Source organism: Astyanax mexicanus, chromosome 7 (genome assembly GCF_023375975.1).
Source record: "Astyanax mexicanus isolate ESR-SI-001 chromosome 7, AstMex3_surface, whole genome shotgun sequence".
Taxonomy (NCBI): Eukaryota; Metazoa; Chordata; class Actinopteri; order Characiformes; family Acestrorhamphidae; genus Astyanax; species Astyanax mexicanus.
The window spans coordinates 6,169,727-6,190,559 of record NC_064414.1 but is presented as its reverse complement, the minus strand read 5'-3'; the positions used below and the strand labels follow the sequence as shown (position 1 = coordinate 6,190,559).

Genomic DNA, 20,833 nt, shown 5'->3' with positions numbered 1-20,833 from the left:
TTTTTTTGTCATAATGCAAATTTCTGAAAGCTGGGACTGAGTTTATTGGTATTGACGTGTAACATGTTATGAACACTAATCTATTAATGAATTATGAGCACAATTCATGATGCATAATAAACAGGGCTTTGATGGGTTATATGGGTTTCATAGGACAGCGACGATATTATAATGCATTATACCAAAATATGTGTTATAGTGCATTGCAACACTACATTGTAAAATGTACTTATGAGCTATTATACAGGATTATTACAGTCATTATAAGGTATTATGCATGTCATATAATGCATTATGATGAATACAGGGTTCATAAGAAGTGTTATCGTGTATTTTTTTTAGAACTCTCCGACTCCGGCAGCCAGAAAGCAGCAGCGTTTAATATATTAAACACACAGTTGATTTCAATTCTGCAGTGGGCCGATAAATGAGACTGGAGGTGGTCGGTGGCGGCTGCATTCCGATTCGTCTTGATCTCCTGCTCTTCTGCCTGGCGTGTCGGCATCACCACCAGAAATTCATATTAAGGTGTTTATCACCAATTACAATTACGATCTTTCTTTAGCATTCAATAAAAGTGCAATTATCACAGGCGGCGCTGCCGTGAAGATAATTCCATTTCCTCTCTGCTGCCTTTCAGCACAGTTACAGTCAGACATATCCTACTGGTGTTTTTGTGCCCATCATTACAATTGCCATTATCATCAAGCGCGTGTCTAAAAGGCCGTAAACGCGTCGCTGGAACGCGAGCCGCCGATGAATTTCTGCCGATTCGCATTCCAGGCTGAATCAACATCGGCCTTGATGACTGAACCTCAACTGAGAGCTGATTTGCAGATCAGATATAGATTAGATATGTGGACAAACCTGTGCATTACCACAAATATAAAATCATCATAAAAATATAGTGTATGTTGCATAAAGCTACATTCATACTAGTGCAGGGGTGTCCAAACTTTTTTTGTTGGGGGCCAAAAGGAGAAATATATTTGAAGTTACGGGCAACACTCTGTAATAAAACAAATAATGAAATATACCACTTTAAATAATACTTTTTTCCTGATTACTTTCATTCACACACCATTTTACTTGACATTATCTTTATCTATCTTTGACAGTGTTGTGTAAATTACGATGTTTTAAATTGATGTTTAATTTCATGATGTCTCTTAATATTAAACTCCTTAATTACGGCAACTATTAGACTCTTTTGCCCCGTTTATCTGCGCTAGAAATGTGCACCCTCTCCGCTTTTAGACTCTTTTGCCCCGTTTTTCTGCGCTAAAAATGTGCACCCTCTCCGCTTATAGACTCTTTAGCCCTGTTTTTCTGCGCTAGAAATGCACACTCTCTCCGCTTTTAGACTCTTTAGCCCCGTTTTTCTGCGTTAAAAATGCGCACTCTCTCCGCTTTTAGTCTCTTTGGCCTGTTTTTCTGCGCTAGAAATGCGCACCCTCTCCGCTTTTAGTCTCTTTGGCCCGTTTTTCTGCGCTAGAAATGCGCACTCTCTCCGCTTTTAGTCTCTTTGGCCCGTTTTTCTGCGCTAGAAATGCGCACTCTCTCCGCTTTTAGTCTCTTTGGCCCGTTTTTCTGCGCTAGAAATGCGCACTCTCTCCGCTTTTAGACTCTTTAGCCCTGTTTTTCTGCGTTAAAAATGCGCACTCTCTCCGCTTTTAGACTCTTTAGCCCGTTTCTGACACCTAGCGTTCAAACTTTGAATCTCACATTATAGAAACCTGCTTAACAGCGGGCCAACTTTCATTCTATTTCTAAAATACCTCGCGGGCCGCTCCAAAAAAGGAAACGGGCCGCAAATGGCCCGCGGGCCGTAGTTTGGACACCCCTGTACTAGTGCATCTCAAAAAAAAAAAAAAAATAGAATATCCTTGAAAAGTTGCTTTTTATTTCAGGAATTCAGGAATAGACTGTTGGTGGGGTGTAAGATAGCAATGAGCATCACACCGGCACCTTGCGTAGGGTGTAAGATAGCGCCTTTAGTGTTTTTTTATTATTTATTATTATTATTTTAATGCATTAAAACCTCAGAAATGTTGATAGGGCCCATCTTCCAGGACAGGTCAAACCTGTTTAGATGTTTTTTTTTTTTTTTGTTTTTTTTTTAGGTCTAATCTGACCTTTCTGTTGAGGTTTGTGTACCAGAGCTGTTCAGACATTGTTTGGGTGTTTGGCCGATCTCATAACAGACGTGACAGTGGCAGAAGGGTAGATACAGCAAGATGTATCTCCCAACAAGGTGTCCCTAAAAGCAAGATATTTCTGAATCCACCCTCTAATCCTGTAATCTTGAACTAATTTGACATAACGTCCCCCAGTCTTATAAACATAATTCACTGATGAACCTTCTGAACCTCCACCAGGAGCTCATTTGCAGATTAGATTAGAGATATGGACAAAACTGTGCCAAAAGCAGTTCACTAATCACTAGTAGACTCACCTGTGGTGTCTTCCTGCTGATAGACTTCTGGGAAGGGTTGAAGCGGTGGAACTCGGAGCGAAGCTGGACTCGTGGACAGAACCTCGGAGTGGTGGGGAGGACCTTGTGCTTTTACAGTACTGCAGAAACAAGAGATATGTCTAATTAATATCTAATTAATAATAGGTTCTCTTTTTTTTTTTTACTTTACTTTTACTTTATACACTATGGAATGGGCCTCTGTTGATCATTCACTGCCTAGATAGCAATGAACGTCTGACTGTTAATGTCTGAGTAGGTTGTATTCAGTCAGTCTTGCACCTGTGTTTTCTTGTTGCCAAGATAGCAATGCACCAGAAATTTACTTGACTGTTGGCAGGGTGTAAGATTGCAATGAGCATCCCAACGCACCTTGTACAGGGTATAAAATAGGACCCTTAATGTTTTTTTTTATTATTATTTTAATGCATGAAACGTCAGAAATTTTAATATGTTGAAAATAATTTGCTTACTTTTGATAATTCCACCAAAAAACAATCCACATAGGAGGAGTGATTAATGGATGAGAACAGAAAAGTAAAAACAGAAAACCTAGTATACCTAGCATGCCAATTGGTAGAGATGGTGCAATTCTACATTTTCTTCCTTAATGATTGACAGTGAATCAAACGTCCTCTACAAAATGATTGTGGGGACATTAAAGGATGAATTATTTGATATTAAGACTAATAAAATTCAGTGTTTGTCTTTTTAGGCCTGGTTTTCTATGATATCTTTCTTTTCCCAAACTGTACCAGTTGAACTTTGTTCATGTCTATTGTTGGTCCACCACTGGTCACACTTTTAGTTTATTTTTTTTTTTTTAGCACAGTCTAATTTGACCTTTCAGTTGATGTTTGTGTACCAGAGCTGTTCAGACATTGTTTGGGTGTTTGGCTCTTCTCAGCACAATAATGGTAGACACAGCATTATGTGCCCCAACAAGGTGTCCCTAAAAGTGAGGGGTTCCTAAATCCAGCCTCTGACTCCCTCTAATCCCATAATCTTCAACTAAATTGACATAACGTCCCCCAGTCTTATAAACATATTTGACCTGTTTAATGTGCTGTGTTATAAAGAAATGTGTGAACTCTCCTCGGTGGACACACCAGTAAATCCTATTGCAGCTCCACACACTGAAAGCTCTTCCCCATAAAATCCCATTTCTGCAGCCAATGCACCACAAAAAAAAAAAAAGTCTAAATGTCACTGTGGTACTTAATCTTCTCTCGCCCGTGGAGACACGAGGAGCCGGGCAGAGGAGAGAATCCGCGAAAAGAAAAAAAAAAGAGAGGAAGAGAAGAAAAGAGAGAAATATTAAAGAGGAAAAGAAAAAAAAAGAATGAGAGAGATGTAGTGTTGTAACAAGATGTAAAAATAAGAAAACATAAGACATGTATGAAGAAGAAAAGAACTAAGTAGAGACGAAATGTGGACAAATGTGAAGAGAAGATCAAAACAGACACAAAGAGAAGTGAAAAAAGAGAAGAATGGACAAAAAAGATGGGAAGTGAAGAACTGAGAAGGAATAAAAACAAGAAGAAAAAAGAAAATAAATGATATGAGAAAAGAAGATAAATAGGTAAAGTAGATTAAATAACAGATTAAAACATAACAAATGGAATAACTTAGAAAGTTAGAATAGAGATGAAGAGAGCAAATATGAAGAGCATAATAGAGCCATGAAGAGAAGAGAAAAGAACAAAAAAAGAACAAATTGGAAGAAAGGAGAAGAACACATAAGAGAAGAGAACAAATGAGAAGAAAGAACAAGTAACAAGAATAGGAAATAAGAAATGAGATCATGGGAGGATAAAACAAACTAGAAGAAAGTTCTAAATTCTAGACAAGACAAGAGCAAATTAGAAGATAAGAAAAAGGTAGAAAAGAGAAGATAAAAGAAGAGAAGAGAAGAGTAAAATGAGGACAAATGAGAATAAAGCTATAAAGTAGAGACAAGAAAAGAGAAAATAAGAACATTAGAAAAAGTGAGAAGACAAGAGAAGAAATGAGAACAGAAAAGAAAAAAGAAGAGAACACAGAAAAGAAGAATAGATAAGAGAAAAGATGACAAGAAAACAATGTGAAGAGAGAAGTACAGATGTGAAGAGTAGAGAAATGTAAAGAACGCAAGAGATGTGAAGAAGATATGAAGTAGAAACATAAACAAACCAAATAAGAAGATAAGAAAAGCTAGAAAAGAGAAGAGAACCAATGAGAAGAGAAGAGTAAATTGAGGACAAATGAGAATAAAGCTATAAAGTAGAGACAAGAAGAGAGAAAATAAGAAGAAGAGAAGAAGAGAAGAAAGGAGAACAGAAAATAAAAAAGAGAACACAGAAAAGGAGAACGGATAAGAAAAGAGATAAGAGACAAGAAAACACATGTGAGGAGAAAAGTACAGATGTGAAGAGTAGAGAAATGCGAAGAACGCAAGAGAAGAACGATATGAAGTAGAAACAAAAACAAAGCAAATAAGAAGATAAGAAAAACTAGAGGAGAAGAGAAAAGAAGACACAAATAAGCAATGTAGAGATAAGACACAAATTAGACAATAAAAGAAGAAAAGAAGAGAAGAAATTAGTAAAGAATAGAAGAGAACAGAGGAGGACAGAAGGAAAACCAATAAGCGAAGTAGAGATACACAAGTGAGATGAGATGATGACACAATTGAAAAGATATAAAAAGGGAACTAATGACAAGGGAGGAGCAGAGTGGTGTCATAAAGAAATAAAGAAAATAAATGAAGGGAAGGAATGAGAAGAGGAGGAGAGGAAGAGGGTAAGAGAGGACACATGGCCGGCTGTAGTGCAGATGTGTGAATGAAGAACTCAGTCAGGGCATTAGAGTCAGTGTAATTGGATAATGCAGTGGATCCAGCTCAGCACATCCAATGTGTGCGTGTGCGCTGCCTGATGGCGGTCACGCGGGGGGCAGTATGTAGAGCACAGATAAGCTTCTATTAAAGCACTCTTATACAACCGGGAGCACACAGCTCACTCTGCACCAGCGTGGATTTCTGTTCACAACAAAACTTCATCAAAGGGAGGGTCCTGCTGCCGCCCCCCTGCCAGAGGAACACTCTGAGTTACGCACAGTAACTAATGCAGGACTTTTTGGAGTGAAACGCCTTGAAAATTGCAGTAAAAAGAGATTTTGGCAGATCTGTGTTAACCCTAGAACACTTGTTAAATGTTAAAATTAGTAACACCATCACTAATGTTAGGTTTACACTGTATGACAAGTTTTGGAACCCTTCTTTTTTTCCCATTTTCTCCCCAATTTACACGGCCATTTACCCAACCCACTCATTAGGACTCCCCCTATCACTAACGCCCCAACACACCAGGAGGATGAAGACCAACACATGCTTTCTCCGATACATGTGAAGTCAGCCACCGCTTCTTTTCGAGCTGATGCTGATGCAGCATTACTGAGCAGCATCACATTGCGCTCGGAGGAAAGCGCAGCGCCTCGGTTCTAAAACATCAGCTCACAGACGCCCTGTGCTGTGGACATCACTGTGGACATCCTAGGAGTGATGTGGGGAGAGAGCGCCATCTACCCACCCGGAGGGAGCAGAGCCAATTGTGCTCCCTCTGAGCGCCGGCAGCTTGATGGCAAAGCTGCATGAACGAGGGTTCGAACCTGCGACCTCCCGCTCATAGGAACCCTTCTTTAATTTTACAACATACAACATCACATAAAATAACAAAAGAGATACCGTGGATGATCCTATACTATAAAAAAGCAGAAAAAAGAATTGTAAAATCGGGTAATCCTTAACAGGTAATGTCCTAACAAAAAAAGTAATAACTAAATAATGATGCTGGGAACTTGGTCTTGGGTCTTTGGTAAACCACCCACTCCTGGGACATGTGAGCTCCTGATTTAAACACACAAACACTAACGTACAGTACATCAGGTAAATTACACCCATAAAACATTTTACTCTCCATCACTAACACCTGATAAAAAACACCCTTACTCATGTCTCTTAAAAAAAAAAACATAGATGGGAGGAGGAAACCAACCATAACAATAATGACATCAATGTTCATTGCCCTGAAGTTACAAACCCAAAGTCCCATACAACTTAGACAGCAGCAACACAATGAAAATCACATGAAAATGATGTGTGTGGGTAAAAAACCAACCGGCATCAGCATTCTAGGGTTAAAGAAATAAAGTGCTGGAAGAAAAGTAAACATTACCAGGAACACTATTTGTCTATTTGGATAGTTGTCTTGCTGCAGAACCCATGTACGCTTGAGCTTGAGTTGTGTGTAGAGTTACATTCAATAGAGAATCATTTAGGGCATTTTCGCTCCAGCGCCTTCCGGTTAAAATGGAAACCAAAACTTGGTTTGTTTGTACTTTTGGTGCAGTTTCTTTCAGTAGGTTTTAATTCAACAATTGTACTCAGGTTTGGACCAAAACAATGGAGGTGGCCGTTGTCCACTCCCAAAAAAACTCTGAAGCAGTTTGTTTGTGGTAAGAATGTGTTTCGTTTTCGATTTGACCCAAATGCCAAACATACCCTTTTAATTTTAGCTGAACTGCTGTTCAGATGCAGCAACGTACAGAATTATTACATGACGGCTGCTAACATTAGTCCTATGCAGTGATAGACAGGTGGTTATTTAAGCAATAGAACATGAGAGGGAGTGTGTTATTCACGATAACCCATGACCTCAAGTGTTCTATATTGCTTTTATACATCAGTTTTTTTTGTTTTTTTTTTACAAAATGAATAAAGAAAGCAAAAGACGCTCTGTGCCTTCTGCCAAAATGTAGTTCTGCAACAAGTAAACTGTAACAGAACTGTAACTACAAAACAGTGTATGCTTTATACAGGCTAACACCACCAACGTTAGCTTAAAATTAACATTTTTTGGGTTAAGTTGGTTGGTAAAAGTTAGGACAGTAAAATAACTCTGAAACTCTCATCTCCTGCTCCGCCTAGTCCTTTTAATGTGAAAGCTCCACGTTTGCTATAGCTGCACCTGCTAGACTGTGTTAGGTTAGCATAGCTTACTTTAGCTTAGCATTAGCTTAGCTTAGCCTAGCCTTGCTGGTTATGATGGATTTTCTTCCTTTTATTTCAGAAAAGACGAGCCACCGCGGCAGGCCGCAGGTGAGCGCACCTTGGCTGGATGCTAGCCTGTGCTAAGCTAATGCTGCTGGTGCTGCTGGAGGTGATTATACAAAAATGCCTTCTGTGTATATGCCCTGTAACCCTGTATACTATGCAACTTGTCCGTGGAGTGATACAGTTTAGTGTGAGAAGGCCGTGTTAGAACACTTCTTAACCAATCAGATTGTGAGATTTTGAGAACTAACTGTTGTATAAAACATTATAGCTGATTGCATTCTTCAGTCCTGTCTTCAAAAAAAAAAAAAAAAGTATTTTAGAGGCAGTAGAAGCAGGAGTTTTATAGGTGTGATGATGCAGCTGGGGTGTTTTTGGACTGTTCAGGTTGGAGGCTGTTTGAAAGAAGCCAATCTCTCTCTCTCTCTCTCTCTCTCTCTCTCTCTCTCTCTCCATCTCTCTCTCTCTCTCTCTCTCTCTCTCTCTCTCACAGCAGACAAGCAGTGACCCCTCTCCGCAGGCCAGCTCCCCGAGCTCTCCAAACAAGAAAAACAGTGTCTGCTACACCCCCTCACCCCCTTTTCTCTTTTTCTCTCTCTTTTCTGTTTTTTTTTTTTTCTCTCTGTTCTCCAGACTGAAAGAAAAGGTCAGTAGATGAATCTCTCTTTCTGTCTGCTGTGATATAAATTCTTACAGGTGTTTAAAATTAAACACTAAAATGTCCCCACTAATGCACTGAAGCCAAGGACAGTGCCTTTACTTTAACTGCTGCTGGAAAGGCACTTATTTATTTATTTATTTATTTACCGTATTTTTCTGAGTATAAGGCGAACTTAAAATATTGTAATATTCCCAAAAATCAACAGTGTGCCTCATAATCCGGTGAAAATTCTACTAGTATGAATTCTACCAGTTAGTTATTAAGACAAAGCAAAATCACTCTGCTTATAACAGTGTTATAAGGGTGAGCTTTTCATAAAGTTTCTCCAGCACTAAGGCTAGGTGCAGCAGCATTATAAGAGTTCCTCACACTGTAACAATATCAGGTGGCATTTACTAGCGCTAACCGCGCCCTGCACTAGTGCCTAACGCTAGCAACCAACCGTGGCTAGTGCTGCGGTTAGCGGCTAATGCTAATACTCAAATCTGCACCAGAAGGAATTGCCCAACAGGAATCTTAGCACATTTTTCCTGCAGAACTGCTTTAGCTCAGTCTTGTTCCTTGGACATCTCAAGTGTGCATCTCTCAAGTGTGGACAGCTCAAGTGCGCATCTTTATGTCGACCCTATAGATCATATGAGATCTGCACTCAGAACTTGGCCTCTCCAAAAGGTGGATTTTGAAATTTAAGTCATTCTAATCTGGACTTGCTCTTGCTCTAGTGATTTGGGTCATTGTCCTGTTGTATCACCCAACTTCTACAGAGTTCTGTAGCATTTTATTACAATTAGGAATTCATCTTATCCTTAATGATTGTAAACTAATTGTAAACAGCTTAATCTCAATCAGAGATCATCTGAAACTCTTTTTGGTGTAGCGTGGCTCAAGATCAGAGAGCATTTTATGACAGTTTTTGCAGAAAACCATAAAATTGCAGTGTTCATATAGGGTTTCTTGCTACTGTATTCGATTTTAACAACTTGATTTTTTTCCACTAAATGTCAGTGAGTGTCAGGGATCGTAGGCAGGAAGACATGGAGGCGGACATATGTGCAGGTAAGGGAAATATATATATATTAAATAATTAACACAGAACCAAGGAAACAAACCAAAACAAACGAGGGGGTAACGATAACATACAACAGGGAGGCTAAACAAAGAAACAAACTAATAACTAAAACTAGATAACAGAACAAGGAAAATAAACAAGGAACTATAGATACGGCAGAATAAACTAACAGGGCAGGGAAAATAAACAAGGAGAAATAAACATAGAAATAAACGAGGAATAAACAAGGGCTAGGACTGAGAACACGAGAACGACAATACAACAGAGGTTGGTGCAAAGACAGACGAGGACAAAGTGACAAAGGGGGACTATAAATACAAACAGGAAACACACACTAAACACGAACACCTGGGGAAAGGGCGGAGCTACAAATGGGACACACGTGGTGGAAAATTACTGGGGAAGAAACACAGAGGAGCACGGGTCACATAGGGAAATAACACAGAGACATGAGAACAGACAAGAAACAGGACCAGGATGTGACAGTGAGTTTATTATTATTATTATTATTATTATTATTATTATTATTATTATTATTATTATTGTTATTATTATATACTATTTACTATATACTTTATAAAAGCTGTTTATTTTTACTGACTGTCTCTAACTAAAAGCTTTTGTTCATTTAACATTTATCTGTATTCTATTAAGTAAATGTCAGTTGATTGTCACTCAGATTCTGAAGCGCCTGATGTCTGATTAATTCAATTCAGATTTAATGTGGAACATTTTGAAAGGCATTAACATAATTCATGTTTTAATTATGTAGATTAGAATAGAATGTTGAAAAAAAGGGAAGAGGACAGATGTAGTGTGATTACAGCAGCACTGAAATAGACTCATTCACTTTATTACAGCTGGCAAGATGCTATTTATGTTTGTTGCGTTGCAGGAACCCTCGCATTCTGAAGAACACACAGGAACAGTCTTAGTGTACTGGTCAGGTTCTTTCAAAACAGTTAAACTACATATGTATATTGTGTAGTAGCCCATGTTATTTATTTTGTATTTGGTGATGTAATATCCTATGGCATTCCCAAAATAACCCTAATATCTAAAGAAAGGATGATAATAGAAAGGAACATAAAGGACATTATGTCCTAAATGCATGTATTTGTGTAAGTTGAACTCACTACACTGAATAATTATTATAATTATAATTAAATATTAGTTAGTTACTTAAACCCTTTCAAACCCTGCGTCCATTACAATGGACATCATGTACAGCTCTGAAAAACAATTGAGACACAGTTTTTTTTATGCATCTTGGCATCATGTTCTCCTCCACCAGTCTTACACACTGCTTTTGGATAACTTTATGCTGCTTTACTCCTGGTGCAGAAATTCAAGTAGTTCAGCTTGGTTTGATGGCTTGTGATCATCCATCTTCCTCTTCATTATATTCCAGAGGTTTTCAATTTGGTAAAATCAAATAAATTCATCATTTTTAAGTGGTTTCTAATTCTTTCCCAGAGCTCTATTTCTATCTCTATTTCTTTAATGTAGTGTTGCACATAACCCTAATTGAAACTAACTGCCCATCAGAGTAGAGCATGAACTAGCCAATAAATATGTTTATAAGCCAGTGAAACAGTAGCTTAGCCCCGCCCACTTCACTGGAACATAAACAGCAGCTAATTTCTAATTTCTAATTTAATGTAATTTAGAGTTTTACTCTGTAGGATTTTTTTCTGTGTAGGAACGGGTTGTAACATAAAAGGTCAATATGAAATATAATATTAAAAATGTTAAACACAGGCTTTCAATTAAATGGATGTAAAAATAAACAATTCAATATTTTAGTTTAATTGGATTTAACTGGACTTTAGTATTAGATTCTTCTTTTGTGTGCATAACAGGCAGATTATATTTTCTATCACTGGAATATAACTCTGATCTGAAAGGGTTAAAAGGAGCATGGTCTGATGAACCATCACATTTAACAGGTGTGGTATGTACAGGACAACCCACTATCTTATGTGTTGCATCTCATTGGCAGGGCTTCCAACTGTCATTTTCCAGCAGGATAATTCTCATCCACACAAAGCACATGTTTCCCAGGAATGTCAGAAGTATTCAGTCATAAACACTGATTGATTAAGTGGCTTCTTCTTTCATTTTCAATTACTTTGCAATGTTATTGTTGCCCATATCCCATTGTTTTCCCAACATAGCCCAGAAATATCTCTAAAGCAAGGACGATACTAGAAAATAATGAACCTAAAGTACAGTGTGTCCTCTTAAATTAGCATATGACCTCGGTGAAACCTAAATGCATACATTTGCTTCAGTTAAACTCACTGCACTGAATAAAATTAGTATGTAAAAAGAGCATTTTCAGTAAAGATAATAATGAATTCCCTGCACTGCCTAATGCATTTGTTTCTATGAAGTAAACAAAAAGTCCACCTCCTTTCAGTAAACAGTGACTCATCTGTTCAGTCATTCTATTAAAGAAAAAGGAACTGCTCTCGCAGTCTGAAGGACTGTTCAATACGGACCATTATGTGCCAAAAGAAAAGCTCTGGGGGCAATCATGCCTGAGAGGTTTGTGCTGGTGAATCAAACGGAATGAGAATGATCGGTATATAATACAGCATCCTCCCAAATGTCTCAGATGTTCATTTTATTCTAGATGACCCAGTTTCCTCCGAAAACTGAATATAACCTCCATTAGAATTCCAAAAAAGCAACTACTTTATTTGTAATATACAGAAAGCATGAGAAGATTCGATATGTTTCGATTATAGATCATAAGGGTGATTCAGAGTAGGGAGATCATGAATAAGATACTGTAAAATTGTGAAGCTACCATATGACCAAACCAATCAAGGGGGAGGTCTTGGAACAAATCCAGGAGGTGTTTAGGACCAATCCCAATCAGGGGGAGGTCTTAGAACAAATACAGGGGATATTTAGGACCAATCCCAGAGAGGGGGAAGTCTAAGAACAAATAAAAAGAGATGATTAGAACCAATCACAGTCAGGAGAGGTCTTAGAACAAATACAGGGGGTGCTTAGGACCAAAACCAGTCAGGGGAGGGCTTAAAACAAATACAAGAGGTGATTAAAACCAATCCCAGTCAGGGGAAAGTGATGGAACAAATACAGGAGTTTTTTTAGAGCCAACCCCATTCAGGGGAGGTCTTGGAACCAATAAAGGAAGGGTTTAGGACCAATCCCAGTGAGAGGGAGGTCTTAGAACAAATACAGGGGTGATTACGATCCAACCCAATTAAGAAGAGGTCTTGTTACAAGTCCAGGAGGTGTTTAGGACCAATCTGAATCTGAGAGAGGTCTTGGAACAAATATAGCAGGTGATTTGGTGGGGGGGTCTTAGAACAAATACAGGAGGTGTTTAGGACCAGTCCCAGTCAGTGGGAGGTCTTGGTACAAATACAGGAGGTTTTTAGAGTTAACCCCATTCGGGGGAGATGTTGGAGCCAATAAAGGAGGTGATAAGGATCAATTTCAATCAAAGAGAGGTCTTGGAACAAATACATGAAGTGTTTAGGACCAATCCCAGTCAGGAAGTGGTATTTTAACAAATCCAGGATGTGATTAGGACCAATCTAAATCAAAGAGAGGTCTTGGAACCAATACAGGAGGTGATTAGAACCAATCCTAGTCAGAGGCTTATCTCAAAGCAAATAACGCAATGACTGGCACATAGTAAATGGGACATAATTAAACAAAACTATATGGGAACAAGATCATCAAGCACAACAAAGCTAAAACCTCTCGACTTTAGATACAATCATCAAAGCAATTGCCTCTAGTGAATGACAGCATGTAGCTAATGCTACAAAAAGGTACAAAAGAAAAACTCTTGACCTTCTCTTTTACACTGCTCACGGCAGGTATTTACCACAACAAAGCAAAGGTTACATAAGGTGTAATAAATGCGCCTCTGACATCTCTGAGGGGCAGTTACGCTTCAGAAAAGGCGAGAGAGAGTGTGTTGAGGTAATAGATGTTTTAATCTAGTGGAAGATAGCGCCGGCCCGCTAATGCCCGAGCTGGACACTTTGTGTCAGGCTGTTATGATTTGTGGGGTGTGCGCTTGGGAAGATATTTTCCGTTTGCTGAGTACTCGGCGAGTGCTGGGAACACCAGAGGTGAGCTGCCTTAATGGACAGAGCCAGGGACACTAAAGGCAGGACGGACGGTAATTGGTTTGGAGTCAGAAGTGTATCATTCGTGTCAGGGAAGGCCGCTCAACTCATCCGACCTTTTGACAGGAGTAGCCGCATGGGATAGCATTAGCTACACTGGGTAGGGAGCTTGCACTTCCAAAATCTAATCAGAAATAGGTTCATTTGCTATGGAAGCAACAGCATTATACTGACACTGTCCAACTTCAGAGCTCCGACGATGTAAAATAACTCAATTGAACCTCTCCAGACCTTGTTTGGTACCAGACCAAGATCTCCTCCTCTAGCTGGTCTCAGTCCGGTTCTTTTGATCCGCACCCAAATGCAATTACTGTTTTTACACCTGCTCAATCGAACTGCACTAAAGTTACAAACGGACCAGAGTTTGTTTCAACTGGACCAAATAGTGCTGGTGTAAAAACGCCCTTTATCAACATCGAATGGCTTTGATGTTGAAGGATGACACAATGTTTAAATGGAGACTTACTTTCTAACGTCTTATATAGTTTTCAACAAATAATACCAATAACTAATGAGTCTGTGTGTTTATACATACAATTGGTCTCTTATGACGGTCATTATAATACGCTATGTGTGCTACATAATGCATTATGCATACAGAATTCATGGGAAGTGTTACCAGATACCAATCTCTTCACAATTTTGTTTCAACATCTTAGTTTTCCGCATCAATTTCTGCTTAATTAGTTTTCAACAATTAATGCTAATAACGGTAACACTTTCTTTGTCTCTCATGTCTATTAGAATCGAATAAACCCTTTAGAATTTGCTAGTTTTACAAGTCCTACAAACAAACAAAAGAAAAAATATCCAATATTACATTTTTGTAAGAGGAAAATAAACATTGTCTTACTGCATGACCCACCTTCTCTTAAGATTCAGTTCATGAACAGATATCCTGATATTTTTCTTCTCTGGTGGCTTTTCTGATGTAATTTAGAATTCCTTGTTCCATCAATGAAGGAAAGTCATTTTGGTCCATATAATACTTCCACCACCATGTTTCACAGATGAGATAGCTAGGATTCTTATGTTAGAAAGCAGTGTTTTCTTTCTATAAATATAAAGCTTTTCATTGAAACCAAAAAAATATATTTTTTGTATCATCCGTCCACAAAACATTCTTCCAAACAGCCTTGTAGCTTGTTCAGGTGGCTTTCGTTTAATGTTCTTCTGATGGTGGACTTATGAACATTAAGCTAATGTGAGAGAGGCCTTCAGTTGCTTTGAAGTCACCCTGAGGTCTTTTGAGACCTCAATGACTAGATAGGTAGATCACTGACCACTCTTGGGGAGGGTAACAATGTTTTTGAAATTCCTCCATTTGTGTACTGTAATCTGTGTGGTTGTGGATTGGTGGAGTCCAAATCTTTTTGGATTTTGGCTTTTTGAGCCTGATTATTATCCAATTGATTGGAAACACTTAATGCTAGTTTATCCTTCAAAGTAATCCTGCTAATCCTAGAGGTTTACATACTTTTGCCATTCACAAATATGTTATACTGGATCATTTCCATCAATAAATAAATGACCAAGTATGATATATATATTTTTTTTATCATTTGTTTAGCTGTGTTCTTTTTATCTACTTTTAGGACTTAAGCAGAGATATACAATATTCTGAAGGGATCATAAACTTCAGAGACCCACTGTTCTAAGTGTATTTTTGTAGGCAATAGGAAACCACAGCATCTAGAGCAAAACTACTTGGACACATAGAGTAAACACAACTTCTCATATCCTGTAACTGGAGAGGGGATCAAATCCACAACCTCAAACAATTCCACTGTACAGTATACAAGAACCACGTGTGTCAAACACTGTTGATTTAGATTGAGGCTTCCAAAGGTACTGGACATTTACTGTGATGCAGGTTTGGTAGCAGTGCTTCTTATATACGCAGTGCTTAATGTCAATATATATTTAAAAAAAAAAAAGAAGAAATCATCTGTCACAGGAAAAAACAATAAATGTCACGGGAGCACCGTCTCCATTCTATTTCTACGAGGAAAAAAAAAAAAGCTGGAGCATCCTTGTCAGCAGAGCGTTTTTGATTGGTTGGCTTGGCATTTGCGAGTCTCCTGACAGAGTGTGTGATTGCTTGTGAGATTAAGCATCCCTGAGTCACTGAGTTTGACTGACATTCAAATTACAGCTGTGTTTGCTATGCAAACAAGCCAGATTGGCTTATGTGAGATGGATCTGTCGACAGGAGCTATTGGGCAGGTGATAAATGGGAACAAAGCCCTCCCAGGAGAGGTGAGCGACTGACTGACTGACTGAACAGGTTTCAGTCCCAGGAGTTACCCACGGGTTACCCCAGGGGCTGCTGGGCAGGGCTGGGGAGGGTGCACCCAGGCTGACAATGCAGTCATTTGAACGTATGCGGCCGCGACCAACGCTCGCGAGAACTGCGACCTGCTTTCCAACCTTTAGTTCTAACAGTTCTACAAGGACTACTGGTTCATTCTTTACAAACCAACATACAAACTAACGAGAAGGAGAAACTAAACCGCCTGAAACATTTATTACACTCTACAACTGTAGGGGGAGCCCACGAGCACAAAATCTTAATCATACCTAGTGGAGCTTTAACTTCCAATTCATGAACAAATCTGGCTGTAATTGCGTTTCAAATAAAAAATGGAACATTACATAGTTTCTGGCTGTCCAGACCATCAAAAATTTAACTGGATACAATATAGATATGCCAAAAATGTAACCTGTTTGAACACAGCCTTAGATGTTCCCTCAAAAAATCCTGCAGGAAAATACTTCTATCTTTTTTTTTTTTTTTTTGTGAAAGAGTAGGGATTAGAATTGCCTCTCTAGAAATCTCTATACCAGTGATCCTCTCAGAAAGCATCGCCCCCTATGGGAAACTAGTCCCAGCTCTTAAATTATGAATAACACATATTTACAGCTTAATTAATTCATGAGTTCTCCACAAAAATAATGTTTCACATAAATGTTCGCCTTCGGGAACTCAGCAACTGCCCAGTGGCGTCTATTATTTGTTTATTGTGCTTTTAAAATTCATATTCAGAGACATGCATCGATATTATTGTTGTGGTAACCTACTGTGCAGTATAAATGTAGGGGTAACTTTTAATAGTTCTCTAAGTGCTTTAGCCCTCCAGTTATATTCTAATGAATAGAACAGCATTGAAGTTTCCAGGTCAAATTGATCTGTGTTTAGTTATGTGTAACAATTTAAAAAAGCAGTTAAAACAGTATTTTTCTACATAAACATTATTTTTATTAGTTTTGCTCAATTTATATAAATATCATCAATATTTAGTTTATCCCTTGTAGATAATGATTCACTTATGCTTATTCATTCTTAAGTTTTGGTCTACATGATATATTTTTAACTGTGTACGCCTCTGTTGTCACTACTGGGCCAAAACTAAACAATGCAAATAAACACATTAAATTAGTAATTTTACTTTTTTTTTTTTGTGAGATCTGATGAAAATGTCAAAGGCGCACATATGTTCACAGATCAACAGGTTGTTTGAAAAGGATAGATAAAAAAACAGACAACCAGGAAAACAAGAGAAAAGCACGAGCAAACAAATCCAACATTAGTGAGTCAAAGGTGAAGTTGAATAAATATAAGCAGATGATTAAATCCACCAAATCAATCAGACCCTGGCAAACAAACCAGGACAAAGGACGAAGGCATGGATAAACAGCAAAATCCAGAAACCATTAACAGGAATCATAAACGAAACATTCTAACAGAAAAGATACGGTAATACCCAGTATGCAACTACAAGGGTTTGTTGGCAATACTTCGCAAATTGAAAGTGAAAACAGAGGGTTATGTATACACAGGTAAACAGAGCTCACAGGTGAGCGGAATCTAAATTTCAGGTGACTGTGATTGAAAAAGGAAGCTGTCTGTTATTGGTGGAAGGTGAGCATATGCGAGACAGAGTTTTTTTTTTTTGTTTGTTTTGTTATTATTTATGTCTTGAGAAATACAGTGAGAATATTTACCATTCTAAATATATGTAAATGAGTGATTAAATTTGTTAAAATCCAAAATTAACGGATTAAAAGCCAAGGGTCTCCCAGGCACTTACGTTTTGCAGCTGGAGGCCAGATTTGCAGGGGAGGCTGGAGGAGCTGTGGCTGTAGTTCTTCAGACTGCGGCTTTCCTTCAGATGAGCCTGAAGCTTTTCCCTGCGTCTCCTGCAGGGGGCAGAGTGATTGTGAATGGATCTGGTCATTATAGCTTAAAAAAAAACAATGAATTTAAGATGTGTCCAAACTTTTGACTGGTACCGTAATGCACTATAAAACTATAAAAGACCACTTAAAAAAGATGAGCTTCTTTGATTTTACCAAATTAAAAAACCTCTGGAATATAATCAAGAGGAAGATGGATGACCACAAGCCATCAAACTAAGCTGAACTGCTTGAATTTTTTGCACCAGGAATAAAGCAGCATCAAGTTATCCAAAAGCAGTGTGTAAGACTGGTGGAGGAGAACATGATGCCAAGATGCATGAAAACTGTGATTAAAAACAGGGTTATTCCACCAAATATTGATTTCTAAACTCTTAAAACTTTATGAATATGAACTTGTTTTCTTTGCATTATTTGAGGACTGAAAGCTCTGCATCTTTTTTGTTATTTTAGACATTTCTCATTGTCTGCAATTAAATGCTCTAAATGACAATATTTTATTTGAAATTTGGGGGAAATCGAACATATACCTACAGTATAAATAGCCAAATCAGAAAAACTGATTTAGAAACTGCAGTAATCTCTTAATCGTTTCCAGAGCTGTAAATGCATTTAAAATGTCTTATCAATACAGGATTAATAAAAAAAAAATACTTTTTAGAGTTATTTCAGTGTTTTTAGCATCACCACATGAGAACTAATTAAATAAAAATCATAAACAAATAAAAATAAATGGCTCTTTTGATGGTTGGCCATCAGATGAAACATTTGAGAACCCCTGATCTACTGTATTTCACACATTCCTGCATGTTTAATCCATAATAATTCCTCAAATCTAAGATCACAGATAATCACTTGGGTAATAAATGAATTTACACAATCATGGCCTGTTTGTGCTTTAGGCAGTCAAACATGTCAGTATGTAATTTTTATTTTAAAACTGTAGTGAGTGATTTTCTGGCTGTTCTGATCTTTAAGCCCTGAGTGACAGCAGTCCGTTATTCCTGCCGTGTCTGTCCAGCGTCAGGATGGACAGGATCTCCTGCCCGGCTATGTGCTTTCAGGTAGAAAATTAGAAAGATTTGATCAGCATTTAAAATAGTCTCATTCCATGCAGAGATCAAATAGCCAGACTAATAAGCCATAAGCTGCAGTATATTTGGCTGCTGCTGCATGTTCCATACAGCGGACAGTCTGTGGGGCTGCTTTGAAGATACCGACACGGCACATGGATAATGAAGTGGGCTGCAGTTCGCAAAAAAAAAAATCAATCCATGTTCAACCCTAAAACTGATGTATTTATTTATTATTTATTAATTCATTTACTCATTCATTTTTTAATTCATTTAGCTAGTATTATTATATACATATTGAATTTTTTAAACCTCCCTCCCTGTCATTTAATGGTCCATAGAGCAGCTACAATAAGGTTGGAAGTTTATTCTCAGCACTGTACTGATACTGGCATGGTGGTGGTTAGTATGTGTTTTGCTGGTTTGGGTAAATCAGACAGAGCAGTGCTGCTGGAGTTCTTAAACACTTCAGTGTCCATGCAGGACTGAGAAGAGTCCACCAACCAGAAATATCCAACCAACAGTGTCCTGTAAGCAGTATCCTGTGGGCAGCATCCTGTAACTGCTAATAATGGACTAGAAGATGACCAACACAAAGTTTGCTGGAACAGTTTCAGAGCTTCTTTCTCTGACTTTACTTTATCTACAAGGTTGGAGCTGTTACAGTAGGAGTGTGTAATAGAGTGGAGGACACAGTGTTTAAAAACTCCAGCAGCACTGCTGTGATTTTGATGCTATTTGTTGATGGGGTTGTGGTAGATTGCTATTTGTTTATGGTGGAGATCACATCACTATTTGTTGATGGGGAGATCACAGCGTTATTTGTTGATGGGTAATTTAGGAGATTATGATGCTATTTGTAGATAAGGGGGTTTGCAGCACTATTTGTTGATGGGGGAGATCATTGCACTGTTGGTTAATTGGGGCAGATTGTGGCGCTATTTGTTAATGAGCAGATCACTTCACTATTTGTTGATGGGGGAGATCACGGCGCTATTTGATGATGGGGAAGATTGCGGCGTTATTTGTTGATGAGTGATGTTGGAGATTACGACGCTATTTGTTGATGAGGAGGGGGTTTGTGACACTATTTGTTGATGAGGATGATCGGTACGCTATTTGTTAGGTGATGGGTAAGATTATGGTGCTATTTGTTGATAGGGTAGGTAGTAGCACTATTTGTAGATGGGCAATGGGGAGATTATGGCACTATTTGTTGATGTGATTATGGCACTATTTGTTGATGGGGAGATCATGGAGCTATTTGTTGATGCAGGATATTGTGGTGCTATTTGTTGATGGGGAGATTGCGGCACTATCTGTTGATGGGATAGGTTGTGGTGCTATTTGTTGATGGGTGATTGGGAGATTGTGGCGCTATTTGTTGATGGGTGATGGGGAGATTGTGGCACTATTTGTTGATGGGTGATGGGGACGTTGTGGCGCTATTTGTTGATGGGTGATGGGGAGGTTGTGGCGCTATTTGTTGATGGGTGATGGGGAGGTTGTGGCGCTATTTGTTGATGGGTGATGGGGAGGTTGTGGCGCTATTTGTTGATGGGTGATGGGGAGGTTGTGGCGCTATTTGTTGATGGGTGATGGGGAGATTGCGGCACTATCTGTTGATGGGATAGGTTGTGGTGCTATTTGTTGATGGGTGATGGGGAGATTGTGGCGCTATTTGTTGATGGGTGATGGGGAGGTTGTGGCGCTATTTGTTGATGGGTGATGGGGAGATTGCGGCACTATTTGTTGATGAGGAGATTGCGGCAATATTTGTTGATGGGATAGGTTGCGGCACTATTTGTTGATGGGGGTTATATCACGACACTATTTGATGATGGGAAAGATTGCGGCACTATTTGTTGATGGGGGTTAGATCATCATGCTATTTGTTGATGGGGTAGATCGTGGCACTATTTGTTGGTGGGGGCAATTGCGCTGCTATATGTTGATGGGGTAAATCACCGTGCCATTTGTTGATGGATAATGGGGAGATTATGGCATCGTTTGGTGATGGGGAGATCGCGGCACTATTTGTTGAAGGGGGTATGATCCACTATATTGTTTATAATTTGCGGGATCAGGAT

The 20,833-nt window shown here is 38.6% G+C and overlaps 1 protein-coding gene across 1 annotated transcript in view; it reads right to left on the bottom strand.

The window, feature by feature from the left end:
• The window catches only part of LOC103042844 (pro-neuregulin-3, membrane-bound isoform), a 606,216-nt gene that overhangs the window by 25,204 nt on the left and 560,179 nt on the right, over positions 1-20,833 (bottom strand). Inside the window, exons 6-8 of the mRNA XM_049481456.1 lie at positions 17,565-17,673; positions 2,456-2,574; positions 476-483 (exon numbers count right to left, since the gene is read on the bottom strand). Coding sequence (XP_049337413.1) covers positions 476-483; positions 2,456-2,574; positions 17,565-17,673 — 236 coding nt within the window. The remainder of the gene's footprint in view (positions 1-475; positions 484-2,455; positions 2,575-17,564; positions 17,674-20,833) is intronic.